The sequence below is a fragment of the Poecile atricapillus genome, chromosome 7 (genome assembly GCF_030490865.1).
Source record: "Poecile atricapillus isolate bPoeAtr1 chromosome 7, bPoeAtr1.hap1, whole genome shotgun sequence".
In the NCBI taxonomy this organism is placed as follows: Eukaryota; Metazoa; Chordata; class Aves; order Passeriformes; family Paridae; genus Poecile; species Poecile atricapillus.
The window spans coordinates 11,769,540-11,784,033 of record NC_081255.1 but is presented as its reverse complement, the minus strand read 5'-3'; the positions used below and the strand labels follow the sequence as shown (position 1 = coordinate 11,784,033).

Genomic DNA, 14,494 nt, shown 5'->3' with positions numbered 1-14,494 from the left:
AGGTAATTACTTACTTGTTAATTATTGAGTAATCACATTTTACTGCTTGTGCTAGTCAGTATTTAAGGCAAAGGGCATAATTTAGTGAGAAGTTGTGCTGTTAGGTACCAGCAGTTGAGCTGTGCCCAGGATGTGGTCCTCACCAGTGGAAAGTGGAAGGAATGTTGCTGCACTGTTCAGACAAGCAGTGATGTAAATAGATCATCTTATATCAAATTTTGCCAAGAGGGAGTTCCCCTGAGACACTCATTTTTTCTTGAAGTAGCTAAAGACTGGACTAACTTCGGCTTAGAGAAAAAAACTTGTAGAAGGATTAAGCTTTTGGTTTAATTTTTAATTGCTTTAATTTATTTTCTGAGGCATGTTAACTCTAATGTAAGATTTATTTTTGTATTATTTTTGGAAAATGGAAAAAATGGCTTGGATATCACTCTGTGTTTTCTGCAATCGGTCAGTTTGCTTTACAGGGTCAGATATTCCCAGGTTTCATGTCCAAGCTGATACCAAGTTTTTATTTCTTGGAGTAAATCAGGAGGCAGTGACTCAGGTATCCATAATGTACTGAGATGTAGCTTTTGTCATGTGCCAAAAGCTTTTTGATTTTTCTATATGCAGTGTGTGGGTTCCATAAAGCAAGTATAACAGTGTAGTCTGAGATAAAATGGTTGTCTCTGGTCAGACGTCACTGATGTGGGAAAGTAAATGATGGTCCATCCCCAGGGTACTCGACAGGGCTGGAGTTTCCTTCTTCCTAATTTACTTAGTACTTAGTACATATTGCTTGGTAATAACTTTTCTAGATCTTTCTTAAAATCAGTATTGCTTATTTCCTAATATAGGAAAATTTCATGTAGCCCACAATATTTTTTAAGAACTTTGAATCCCATATCTTCTTTTAAAATGAAGAAATCCCTGCACAATGTCTGTTTGCAAGGGAGTGTGGCAAGTTGCTTTTTTGTTCTTACGGGGAGGGTGTAACACTTGTGCTTGGTTGCAAAGGTGAATGCTCGTAGTCTTACTCTTTTCAGTTATTCATTTCAGTAGATGACAGCTTGTCTCTTATAAATTTCTTTGAACAAGAGACCCAGGGACAGCAAAAGTATTTTGTTTTGTCAATCCTCCTTAAACATTAGCAGTTTGGAGCAACTGGAGACATATGTGGTGCCCACTTGCTTTTTCTTCTGCTGCCTTAGTTCTTAGATCCTTTTTCTCATGATTCGCTTGTGATTACAGCTTAGAGGTAGGAAAATTAAGAATAACACAGCTTCTAAAGGCATACAGTTGTTGCCATACTTTACAGGGTCATTCCAAAGACTTACAAGGTAAAATAAACTTCTGCTTCTCTCTTGAAGAGACCAAATAAAGGCTGAACATACTAATTTTATCTGTGCACTGTCTGTGCAATGAACTCTCACCCTGATTAAGGTTTTAGCCTGAAGCATGTCTAATGGCATTGCAGCCAAAAGGATTCTTTCTTTCTGTCTGTAGTAAGTTGAAATGACTTACTGCTCTGTCCTTCAGTGGGACAAATTCTTGAGCAAAATGGGATTGACCTGCAGCTCTGAAGGAGATGTCAAGTTGCAGCTAGAACTTTTAATCATCTCCCTGCCTGTAGAATGGGTAAAAGTACTTATTTCCTAGTTCAAGTGCCTTGCAGACAGGGAAATCCAAAAGACTGGAGGAAGCTTCGGGTCTAAAACTGAACAAAATCCTGCTTCTCTGCAGTGTACTTGGCTGAGCCTTGCATGGGATTAGTTGGGAGGTCAGATTTGAGCACTGTTCTCATTTCTGAAAACCTCAAGGAACCTTTGTCACATAAGTTTAAAAGTGGAAATATTTAAAAATAATTCTGTGAGAAACTGTACAATCAGTGAATCTTGTGTGACTTTGCAGTGTGATGTAGGCATGTCAGATTCTCACACTTCAGTCTGGATGGTGAGCTGTTAATGCCTCGGTGGGGCAGCAATGGCCAGCACCTGAAATCTGTGGAGTTGCTGTGATGTGGTGCTGTGAGGGGCTGACTGAGCTGGATTCACTGACTTCAAATGTGAATGGTTTTTGTGGGGAGTAGAGAAGATTGTGGGGTGTGTGCATATGTGGTTTTTCTTAAAGGCTGGGTAACTCTTACAGATACGGATTGTACCTTTTTTTCCTGTGTATTAGAAACAAAATTCTGGATTTCCACAAACATAGTGTGAGCACTGGTATCCTGGAATAATTTGCTAAGTATTATGTGTTTATAGGAAGTTGTAATTAAATTCTGAGACAATTGATAAGTCCATGAGTAATTTGTGCTACTTCTGACTGGGAGCATTTTTCAAGAGTATGTTCTACAGTAATTACTTCAATTACAGGTGTTATTACTACAGTAAAAAACAGTTCCTTAGGAAAAGATTCCTCATGGAAGGAAGATGTTTCCATCTTGCCAGTAAGGTCTTTGTAATTGTGTTTCTGAACCTGGTAAGAAAATCACATTCCTGATTGGCAAATATGCAATCAAAAAGACATACAGATAACAGCTACAGTGACTATAACTGAGGCTAGTAAACTGTTGTTTTCCATTTTCCATTTCTCAGAGGTCAGTATTTAGTGTGTGTTTGTTGACTGTTGTCATTTAGTTCACACTTTATTTTCTGTGAGAAAATTTGGAAGGAAAAATGTCAAAAGTCACTCACTCCAGATATCACCTTTGATGCCAGTGTGAGATGGGTACCTTCAATGCCTAAATAATTTTTCAAAATGGAGCATGAGCTTTACAATCAGTTGAAGACAAAGCAGAGGCCACTGGTGTGGGTGAGGGAGATAGGACAGGAGACACTGAGCTGCTGTGATGTGGCCATGCTGTGGCTTATTTAGAAAGGCAAGTCCCACCTAGGGACCCCAAAGAATCTCAGTGTATTAATATATAGGAGGAAAGCTGGCAAATATAATTACTGGAACTTGTTACCATTTTTCTGTAACTGATGTTGTCAATGACGTCATTTTTGTCATGTTCCTTTGCTGTCTGCTGAAGTAGGAGCTGTTTGAAATTGTGGAGGCAAATAAGGAAGACACACTTGTGAGTAAAGTGTGAGTAAAAGAGTTGAAGGTGCTGGATTGTTATGATTTGATATAGCTTTGTTAATATGTTTTCTTTTGCTACATGGCTTGTATAAAAGTGTACTTTAAGGTATTTTCTGTAGTAGCACTTTCATTTGCATATTCTCTTTAATCTGACAGGTTTTAGGTGCCCAAGAAGTTAGTGACTGTTCCTGAGTTTCAGTTTTTTAAAATCAAATTGCTTCAATGTATTTTGTTCTTGTTCTTTCTTTTGATTACTGATGCTTGGAAAGTGCTGTAAATCTCTTCTTCTTCCCTTTTTCATGGCATCCTGCTCTTCCTCCTCCTGCTGCTGGCTGGTGCCACAAACCAGGGAGCTGAAGACCACTGCTACACCCAGATCTTCTGGCAGCAGGGCTTCCCATTTATGGCACTTCATGTATGAAGCTGTTAATAGGCAGATTTTAATATGAGATACAGAAGTCTTTCTTTGCAAGAGGGTATTTTTTTTATGTGAATGCTTTTTTTATGAATTTTTTTCATCAGGTGATTTCATCTGTAAAAACCCTTGGGTTGCATGTTATGGTTCTTCTCTTACTTTGTTTCTGAATCACTGTTGTAGTGATTTGGTTGAGTATTAAATGCTATATTGTTACAAAAGCATCAGTAGAATTACTGTTGAGTGTTTCTGGAAAATTATTTTCAGTATGTAAGAGACATTTATTTTTGAACAATATCATAAACTTCGAAAACTAATTTTTTATTGCTGAAAGATACTTAGTCTAGCAGAATCCATTCTTCTTATTGCTTATATGTGTGTTTATAAAGCTGTTCCCTGAGATAATGATAATTTCAGATTTATTAATTATATTCTCATGTTCAGGTAAGGAAAAAAAAATGTGGCACTTGTTTTTTCTAGACAAGGAAGAACAGTCTGCAATAAGCTTTGCTTTTTTACCTTCTTTTTCCTCATTATATTTCTTTCCCACCTCCTTAACTCCTGGCCCCAGTCTCTTTTTTCCCCTCTGCACTGACAGCTTTTTTCCAATGAAAATCTGTACAGCATCAAAGAAAATATAACTGGAGGAATACGGAGCGGTTATCTAGTCCATTCCTCTGTCCCAAGTATGACCAACTCTGCTTGGCAGTCTTTTTGTCTATTCTGCTCAGTACAACCAACAGGGATGAAAATTCCTCCTCTCTAGAGTATTGGACTACTCAATTAATCTGCTTCATTTTACCTTAGCTGTGTTTTCCTGTCTGAAATATTCTCAGTTGCTATCCAAGAGAATTACCTGAGACGATGTTTTTCAGCATGTGTTTGTAATTTCTGTTCCATTACCAAATTGAAAGTGTGCTAGTTACCTCATCCTGTGGTATTTTTGTGTGGCATTTATAATCTGCAAGCTTGACGATGATGAAGAGTATTTTTAGAGTGTATTTAACTTATCAGTTTTGGGAAAGTTAAAACTCAGAAAGCTTTGTCTTTTTTTCATAGTTTTGAATGTACTGCTTCTGTGATATATACTGTGTCATGAAAAATAGTACCTTTGTATTTTCTTAGATTTGTTACAGAAGTTAAGCTGTGTTAGAAGCTGTTTTCCTGAAAATACAGATGACATGCCTTGTGACCTTGACTCTACAGGAATAGATTTTTGGAGAGAAATTACCTTGAAGATCTGCATATGTTTTCCTCTTGTCTTAGTGGGTGTCATACTTGCCTGCATTTCTCTTCTGGATCTGTTCTAGATTGCAACATCTTGAATACTATTTTTTTAAGCATTGCATGTGACTCATTTTTCTCTTTTTGATTATGCTGCATTCCTTGATACCTCAGCAAAGCTTTCCATGATTGTCTCTCATCTGGCTCATACCAAGGGAGATGTCCTTTCCAATGCTGTAGGATATTTAGAAAAGGAATTTTCAAGTGTTACTAGCAGGTGCTGAGATTTATGTCCTGGATGTGGTAGGCATTGGAAAAAGTGCTCTTTGTACATGGAAATACCCATTTACACAAGCATTAGTTTATACATTTATACACGTACAACACAAATACTTTTATCTGTACACTTGAGAATTTCTTCTTACTACTACATTTACTTAGAATTGGTGCAAACCATTTGTCCTGAGAAGTCTGTTAGTTCCTTAGCTGACTATAACAACAGCTATTTCTGAGTGGTTCTCATCCTCTCACCCATAAAATCAGCATAAAATTGACCTAACATTGCCAGATCAGACAGGGTAACTGGAAAGTAATCCTCAGGGAAAAGAAAATCCAGTCATTGTAAACCTGAAGATAGAGTGCATAAAGTTGCAGAATTAGATTCTCTTTTTATTTTCTCTTTTTATTTCTAAGTCTGTACCCTTTTGTTTCTTCCTTTGCAGCCCTTTTGAGAAGTTGCCCCAAAGATGTGTCAGATGCTGCCTGAGCCTATCTCCAAAAGCAGAAACCAACATAATCTTTTGAAAAAAAACCCAATCCCAGACTTGGATAATTATCATAAAATCCTGAGGCTTTTTATAGGTGTTAGGGTTTGGTTTCAGAGAGTAAAGGCATAAAAAGAATATAGCAACTTTTCTTTTTGAAGCACAAGTCACATCAGATTTTCTTACTTAATAAATGTATGGCAAGTACCTACTAAAATAACCAGTTAAAAGCCAGTAATAACAGCTGCAAAACCCAGTTCAAAGCAGTTGGACAAGTCTTGAAGGTGTGTAATTTTTGCTGAGTGTAGCACTGCATGTTTTTCTTGGATTGATTTAGGAATTTTTTTTTCAATATTGCCTCTTTTTTGTTTTCATGAAGTAGTATTAAAAGCATTGTTCTTCCTCTTTAGCTCACATGAATTTAATTATCCTCTCATGACATAAATATCCTTTCATGATATGAAAGTAAATGTTGTTATAGATGAGTGAACTGGAATTTACTTTAGATTTGCTTTTACCATTTCAAGTGAGACTGGAGTACTGTGTGAGAGCCTTAGTATGAAGTGAAGATGGCAAGATGAGCAGGACACTAAATTGAAATTTTAAGGTTTTTTTGTCTGTTGCGATATCAGGGCTCCAAAAGAACTCACTGGAGCTGTTGATCTTGTTGCCTGTAGGTAAAGGGTGGCTGTGAAATGCTGTTAGCTCTGTTGGCACCTCATTGATGTGTGAATTTTTCCCATGTTTTGACCCCAAACCCAAAGTTTTGCTTAATTTTGAGATTGTACTTTGCTCATTTCTGTGACCTTTTAAAATAACACCCGGAGGTTTCGCTGTTCCTATCTGCTTCCTATTTTGAAGCCTGGCAGTTACATTTGCACCAAGGACAGTGAAGGAAAGAAATTATATTTCTTTCCAATTTCAGAAACCACAGTGATTTTGTTACTGTGTTGCTAAAGCATTCACTATACTAAATGTTTCTCATGTAACTGTACTTCACATCTGCCAAAATCATCTGCCTGGCTTTATTGCTGGGAAGAGGCGATGTTGCCAAGCTCCTGGCTGGCAGTGCTCCAGCAGCCCCGCCTCACTGCAGAGTGGTCCCCTCACCTCCTCACAGGCCATAGTGCTTGGGTTTTGCAATAGAGGCAACTATAAATGGTACTGCAAGACTTGGGAAGTCGTGAACAAGAAAGGGGTAATAAGAAATGGAACCAGAGGCAGCTGGTAACCAGCTTGTATTGCATGAGCTGTAGCAAATGCTTGATGCTGGAGTGCAGTTGCATGAAGCAGTCTTACTTTCTTCTCACCACAACTTGCTCTTCCCCAGTTTTTCTTCCTTTTTTTCTGGTGCAGACCCAGTGGTTTTGGGGAACTGATCTAGTTAATGCTGACCTGAAAAGTTTCAGACTGTTGGTTTGATCTTGGTCAGTTCCCTCATCTGGTGCCATGTAGCTGTGACAGTCTGCACTGGCAGGAGACAGTGCTACAGCTTCTCCAACAAGAACCTGGTAGTGGGAATGCAGAGGGAGGGATTGCTCTTTCAAAGAGAAATTTATGCTTGAAATGTTTGTGGACATATGGCAGTAGATTTACAAGCTCTGTTAAAGTATTTTTTGAATTCTGCGAGTTTTCAGTGATTTTTAGCAAGTAAATTATGGATGACTTAACATCAAGTATTTGATATGTTACTGGACTTGCTACTCCTTGGATTTGTAAGGGATCACTGTTGATATGTAATTGCTTTCTTTTTCATGATACTAATTGGGAGTAAAAACAAGAGTTTCTTTACAGGATAGTCAAACTCCTCTTGTACCTGGTCATTATAGAGATTTGTTTGCAATTTAAATATACACAAAATAGACCAGGAAAAAAGGTCTGTGTTGTAAGTATCAGTATTTATTTACTCTCATATTATTTTAAATGTAGCATTTTATCTCTTGTTTTCTATCTGTTACCTATAGTAATGGAAGAAGATTATGCAAAATACACACATTTTATTAAATAATAGCTGCAGAACCCTTCTTAGGTTGATGTTCTTAGGAGATGTTCTTAGGAGAAAAAAGAAGCTTGTCCAAAAAGTAGAGTCAAACGCCTCAATTTTTATTGAAAATCTCACTTAGATTTGAGTTGGATTCAAGTTGAGTTAGATTTGAGTTGGATACGAGTTTGGCTTGTTGACAAGTTGAATTTTGTAACATGTTTGTTATGTACATTCTACTGCTGGTTTAAGATCTGCCCCTGAGTGGAGGAATGCTGCCTTCAGTGTCCAGCCCCTGGTGTCTGGGCCAGTGGTAAATGTACACGTGTGACAGCTCCGTGCTGAGTAGTAGGATTTGAGATGAGCAGCCGGGAATGACAACACCAGCAGTGGCGTTTCTTTTCTCATTAAATCTCCAGTTTGCACCAGCAAACATATGTTGGACCCGAAGAAGAGTAGAAACCTCTGTACTTTGACAAAAGTGGAGAATCCTGTGGTTCTGATGTCAAACCTAGCAATGAGAAGGAAGCTTCTGAGTTATCACGCAGTGCTGGTGTTAGACCCTGAAGTCGAAATCTGAGTAGTTTCCCAGACATTGACTCCTTGGAAGACAGAAATGCAGCAGGTACTGAGGCAGATGAGAAGTGCCAGTTGCCATCGAGCAGTGTCTCCTGGCGCTTGCTGTTGTGTTTCTCCTTGGTTTTCCTGCCCTCAGGCTCCCTGAGCTGCTGCTGGCTGCGTGCTCAGTGGCAGGAGGATCTGCCTGAGCGTGGCTGGGCCGCGAGCAGAAATTAGAGAGCTCTGCCTCTGGTCCAGGCTTCGGCACTGCCCTGGGTCTCCCTTGCAGGAAGATAGATAATTTCACTTTGAGCAGGTGGACAAACACTGCTGCTAATCTGTTGTTTTCGAAGCCTGTGAGACTTGGTGGGTGTCTGTGGCGGTGTAAAAGTAGCAACTCGTGAAGGATTTGTATCAAAGGAGAGTAACAGCCTGGGCGGGGTGAAGATCATAATTTGTGTTTCTGTTGAAAGGTTATGGTTCCAGTCATTGTGGTAGAGGCTTTCAAAACAACATTAAATGGAGATTAATATGTAGCCTAAATAACAGTGATTATCGTTAATGAAAACTTTGAGGTATCATTGAAATGCTGGTTTTAAAAGGCTCTGAACAGAAAATACTGAAACATGCTAGCTCTTCTATACTCTTCCTTGAGAATGCTGGTTACACTGGTGTTATCTTTAAAATCACAAATTATGTTTTTCTGTACTTTTATAAAGGCCCTTTTTCCCCCGTATAATTTCCTGTTCTTTTTCCCTGGGATTAAAAGAGGTTTTCTATCTCTTTATTTCTTAATTAAATTAAAAATTGAAAATTAAATGTGCTTAAAGAATGAGGTATTCCAGAAATAAAGAACTGATTATGAAGAGTTGTGTACATTATAACCTGCTGCCATATGTAAACCAATAAACATACACTTTCATAAATATGAAATAAGTCTTTTTAATAATCCAGTATCTTCCTTAGTTTTTAGATACATTTTTCCACTTGCCTCAAATCTTGATGCTCAGCTTGACCCTCTCTTTAATATTAATGTACTCTGACTGTAATACTCTGTTCCTTTGCCTCTGATTAATGCTGTCTGTCAATTATTTACAGATCCAGTGGTACTGTGGAAGTTCCCAGAGGACTTTGGAGACCAGGTTGGAAACATGAGATTGAACTTTTTTTTTTATGTTAGAATAATAATAAAAAAGCTCTTCTATTCAGCTGTGGAGAGGCAGATGCTAATGATAGCAGGGTGGAAGTCTTCACCCAACTGGTGTCTTGGCGATTAGATTGCCTCCCTGACAGGAATATGCAATAGCAGTTGTAGAGTGTGGAATGTTGTGCTAATTCTCTCTATCACCTTAATTTTGATACAGAGTATTTTATCAGGTGGTCCTGTTGGACACATTGGGTTTTTACCTGTTTTGGGATTGAAAATGTGGAAAAAATTATCAATAAAACTTTGCCAAACATTGATGTTATTAAAAAACATCAGAACAAAAAAGTTGAAGAGCTACCCATGTATGTCCTCTTAATGTCAGAATGTGTGCATTCCATTCCTTTAATCCTTTCCAATGCAAGATTTTAGATAGTTATATTTTAGAGATACCCTAGTTACTTGCTTGGGGGAAAAAAAAATCCTCAGACCCTTATAAGAGATTGATCTAAAGTTACTGATTCTGAAAGCATGAAAATCCTATGCTCTATCTGTAATTAATCCTCAAAGGAAAGTTTATACATACAGGACTGATGGATTATTTTACTGTTTGTAGTGACAGCAAGCTATTAATTAGTGAGTTGGGATTTTTGCCCCATGACTATTCTATGAAAGTTATTAATATTAAACTTTAATGAAATCACTAAATTTTATTATTGCAGCAACTTCTACAAGAGTTTCTTGCATGGAAATATTTTTATTTTCATAGAAGAAAATAGAAAAAGCAGCTAAATAGAATAAATATCTCTGTCTCAGTGGCTTCGGTGCCTCTTGTTTTTATACTAATATTGAGGCAAACATATTCTTCATTGGTAATATCACCACAGTGGATGATCTGGAAGTGTTGTTGTACAGTAGATGTTGATAAATTATTGATTTTTTTTTTTTAAATCAATAATACAAGATTCTGTAAAGACAGCTATAAGATGATTCATGATGAAAGGAATAAATATACAAACATAGAAAGTAGGATGTCTGGTTAGGGAATAGCATCAGTCAGAAATGTGCAGCCTGTAAAACAGTGACAAATGAGCAAAGTATGCTGTTATATGCTCTCAGCTAGGCATTCAGCAAGTTTTGATAATTATCCTGGCTGCAGAATGATCATCTTCATTGTCATTTAAATTATTTTTTTTCCAGTTTGTTTTGTTCTTTTTCTCCAAGAAAGACTTGGTCTTTAAAAAAAAAAAAAAGAAAAGAGAAATTATGTATGAAGAAAAATGGGAGCTTATTCAGCAAGTCGAAGGTTATTCAGAGAACAGCTGGTGTAGAAAAATGATTAGAAGATGAAGCCCACTAAAGACTGGAGGGGAATCATACAAAGATGTAATAGACATACCTAATCTATAAACACCAGAGGCCTCAGGCAGCGCTCTGCCTTTGGGCTCTGAAAAACCTATGCCTGCACATTGTGTCTCAGCCATGTAGGGAATCTGGTGTTTCAGGTAAATTGCTTGTGTTCCTGGAAAACAGGATAATTTAATCCTTCTCCTTGCAAGGGAAGTTTTCCTATTAGAACCACTGGATTTAAACAGAGTGTATAGCAGCTTTTAAAGCAAACCCCTGAGCCAAATCATGAAGTGAAATCAACAGAAGCCTTCTCTGTACATGTATGTGTGCGTGTTGAACTGGGTAGGTTTGGATTGGAGACATGAGTATCCACCAGATTTAATTTCTTTAGAAACCAAAAACTCACTAAAATTACCATGGCTAATTTCCATGAAAGTTAGTGGGGAGAATGTTAAAAGAAAAGAAAAAAAAAAAAAGAAGAAGAATATTCTCTGTCTTGTTTTTCAGTCATTTCTATTTTAAATGTAAAATGTGTGAGTTAGTTTTTGGATGTATCCCAAAGAATCATCTTTCCTAAAAATGAAGGGCTGTCTGTTTGCACAGTGATGTGATAACAGTGGGCAAAATATTTTCCTCTCTTCCTGAATTTTTCTACAGTTTATCATGTCACCTTTTTGTTGTTTTCATAATGCAAAGAAAACTTGTCTAAGCCATTTTGACATTTTCCTCCTCTTTCTCATATTTGTCCTTTAAGTAATTTGAACTTCCCACTGCTTACTAATTTCTAATCTTCTGTTTTCTTTTTCTTTTTGTTTTTCTCTGCCCTTCCATTTTCTTTGATGCTGGTCAATATTCTTTTGGTGTACTTTTTTCTTAAATACTGACTTTCCAAATTCATGTTTTGCAAAACATCCCATCTGTTGTGGATGGGATGTAGAAACTACAGTCGATCAGGAGGAAGACAAGACCAGGGATTTGTTATAATCACTTATTCGCAGTCTGTCAAGTAAAGAAAATATTAAGGCATGATTTTGGAAACACAAAATAATTTGCAAGATTCATTGTTGATTTCCTTATCTGCCAAGACTGCAGGGAAACCACTTATTTTCTCTCTGGTAATTCCTCAGATGCCAGAATAAGAAGGAAAAGAGGAAAACATAGAATGAGGAAGGAAAAAAGTAACACTTCAAGACAGGAAATGAAAAATACTTCTCTTTGCCAGGAGTGTTTCAGAAAGTGTTTTTGTGCTTTTTTAAGGTGGGAGTAATTCCATTTTTAGTAACTCTCAAAACTATCAATGAAAAAATGAGCTCATGCTGGTTAGAATTCAAAATACAAAGAGCCACACTACCATTTCAAAGAAAGTATTTATTAAAAAGTGCCTCAAGAGCCAGAAGAACTAATCTGTTTGAGTAATTTTAGAGTTGCAGTGTGTGTACTGTGTGCATCTGGGTGCTACAAAAATGAGTTTGACAATGTTGAAAAAGTGAATAATCTCAGCACTGTAGAAAAACTGTGAAGATTTCTGATTTGAGCATATGTAGGTCTTCTGTGATTATCTTCACACACTCAAATCTGGATGAAAAATGAGCTGTAGCCATTTTATGTAGCCATTACATTTAATGGGCTAGTTTTTTTGTTTAGTGTATTTTTAATGTATATTCCTAGAGGCACTGTCTTGTAGTATGTTTTAATATGAATTTTATGCAAGAAAAAAATCCCATAATAAAAGATATGTGTGTTTTTAATCTTGAAATTGCTATTTTGTTTGTTCAGACTGGTTAAACTAGAGTTTAATTTCAGCCTTACCACCCCATTTTTAAGTGGAGGTCTGTAGAAAAAATATGAATACTATGATATCTGGGGGAAAAAAATGCACTTGTTTCCTAGAAGAAAGTATTTTTTAAAGGGATTTAGAAAAGCAACCCAAAAGGCTTCCAAACTGAAGTACTTGATGACTTTTGAAGAAGAAAATGCACATTTCTGCAGAAGCTAATGTCACCTGGCAGAGCTGCGATCTGCTGCCACTGGATAGTCTCCTTGTGGCAGTGCAGTTAGTAGCAAAGCCCTATTGATGGCATGTGTCCAGATGTCTCCACTAGGGCTCTGTATCTGTTCAGCAAATAAAAACACTGACACTCCCACCGACTTCACTAGGTTGAAGTATTTCCAGGAAAAGAGTGGTGTTAGCGCAAGGAAGGAGAAGAGCATGGTGCTGATAGCACCAGCAGCAGGTAGTGACTGTGCAAGAGGCAGTGCTGCTTCCTGTTGTCTTAACCTTTGAGGCACATGAGGTCCAGCATTCCTTATTAATTTAGTAATTACAGGTATGTTGGGTATTATTTTTAGCTAGTAGATTTAGATTCAGTAGCTTTTTAATCTGACCGCCTGTTGACTCAAAGTGATTTCTACCAGTAGTATGTAGTGTCCATTGTTTGCCTGTCTAATCACATATCATTTTCTAGCTTCAGCCTGCAACTTCTCTGCTGGTGAAAAACATCTCACCAGGAAGATGACACAAGTAGCTAATATCATAAGATGGTCTTACCAGAAACCACTTTAGTAATAAATATGGCAAGGGGTTATTAACTGAAGATGTGGTTTATGAAGGAATTCAGACTCTTCATTAGACTGTTGGTTGTTTTGCAGAGTTCATCCTATCTCCTCTTGCTTTCTTAGACAAGCAGTCTAAGTCTACTTTCCCACGTCAGGCTTTTCCCAAACCCTGCAGATGAATAATGAGTAAGGGATGTGGCATCCATGTGGGGAATCTGTGTTATTTTCTCTGAAGTTAGGGTAACGTTCTTTATGTTATTATCTCGCATTTTACGTCTGGGTTTTAGTTTTATTGTATCACATTGTGCAGAAGTTTACCACTGAATTGTGAGCTTTGTGTCCTGTAGTGGCCCAAACTAAAGTCTCATACTATATGTGTAAATCTACCTGGTTTATGTGAAAATATTTGTATGTATTAAGATACATAGGTGCACATGCAGTTGTTTAAAGGATAAATCCTCAGACGTACCAATGTGTTGGTCTTCCTGTAGCAAAGCACCAATCACACACTTGACTTTCAGTGTATATTTTAACTACTGAAAGTTAAGCCAGGTTTAAATGAGCATCTGATTGGAGACAAAAGATTCAGGTTCTTTCAGGATGTAATATTTAATTGCATGGATTGTGGAAGAAAAAACATAAATGAGGCCACCATGAAAAAGATTACATTTTTTTAAAGTTTCAAATTATAGCACATGTTGGGTTGGTTGGTTTTTTTTTGTTTGGTGCATTTTTAATATTCTCAGGAAGGAAGCTAAAGTCTGTTCTCTGGGTCAAACGAATGTATGGAAGCCAGCAGTGAGATTTTGTGTTCCTCTGTGCTCTCTCTTAAGAGAGCAGCAGGAACCCAGGAGGTACGAGGCTGTTTACACACCCTCCAAGGCTGCGGGCGTGCTGTTAGGGGATGCATCTCACCAGCTTTCTGCATGAGATGGCTTTGTTCTTGTATTCTGATGAGGCATTAAATGCATGTTTCAAATGTTTATGCTAACTAGATAGGTGCTTGCTTTTATGGGATTATTTTTATCAGGGAGTCTTAGAAAGGGTTTGGGGATTTTATTGTTTGAGCATTAATAAGTATGATTAATAGTTGGGTGCATTGATATGAGAAATGAGGAATCAATCTAATGAGATTGCTAATTTTCATTATGTTTTTGTCTGAATGTTGCACATTATATTTAGTTAGATATTTTGGAACTTGAATCTTTGTGGAAAGCAATTAGCCTTGCTGAGATGCTGGCAATGTGGCAATTCTGTACATTTCAAGGGAACTTTGGTTAAGATAAAGTGATTTTCTGACACTTTGCATTTGGAAGACATACTGTTTTTATTGAAAAATACTGTGTGTAAGGCAGCAATGCTTTTTGTCTATGCAAATCCCAACTGATGAATGATCAGCAGGAAAACATTCAGAGGTGTATTTATAGTTGCTGACTGCA

The 14,494-nt window shown here is 37.3% G+C and overlaps 1 protein-coding gene across 3 annotated transcripts in view; it reads left to right on the top strand.

Annotated features, from left to right (window-relative positions):
• DENND1B (DENN domain containing 1B) overlaps nt 1–14,494 on the top strand; it is a 156,633-nt gene that overhangs the window by 33,243 nt on the left and 108,896 nt on the right. For all 3 annotated transcript variants that reach the window (XM_058842632.1, XM_058842634.1, XM_058842633.1), the window contains exon 3: nt 9,104–9,147. In XM_058842632.1, the coding sequence (XP_058698615.1) occupies nt 9,104–9,147 (44 nt within the window). The remainder of the gene's footprint in view (nt 1–9,103; nt 9,148–14,494) is intronic.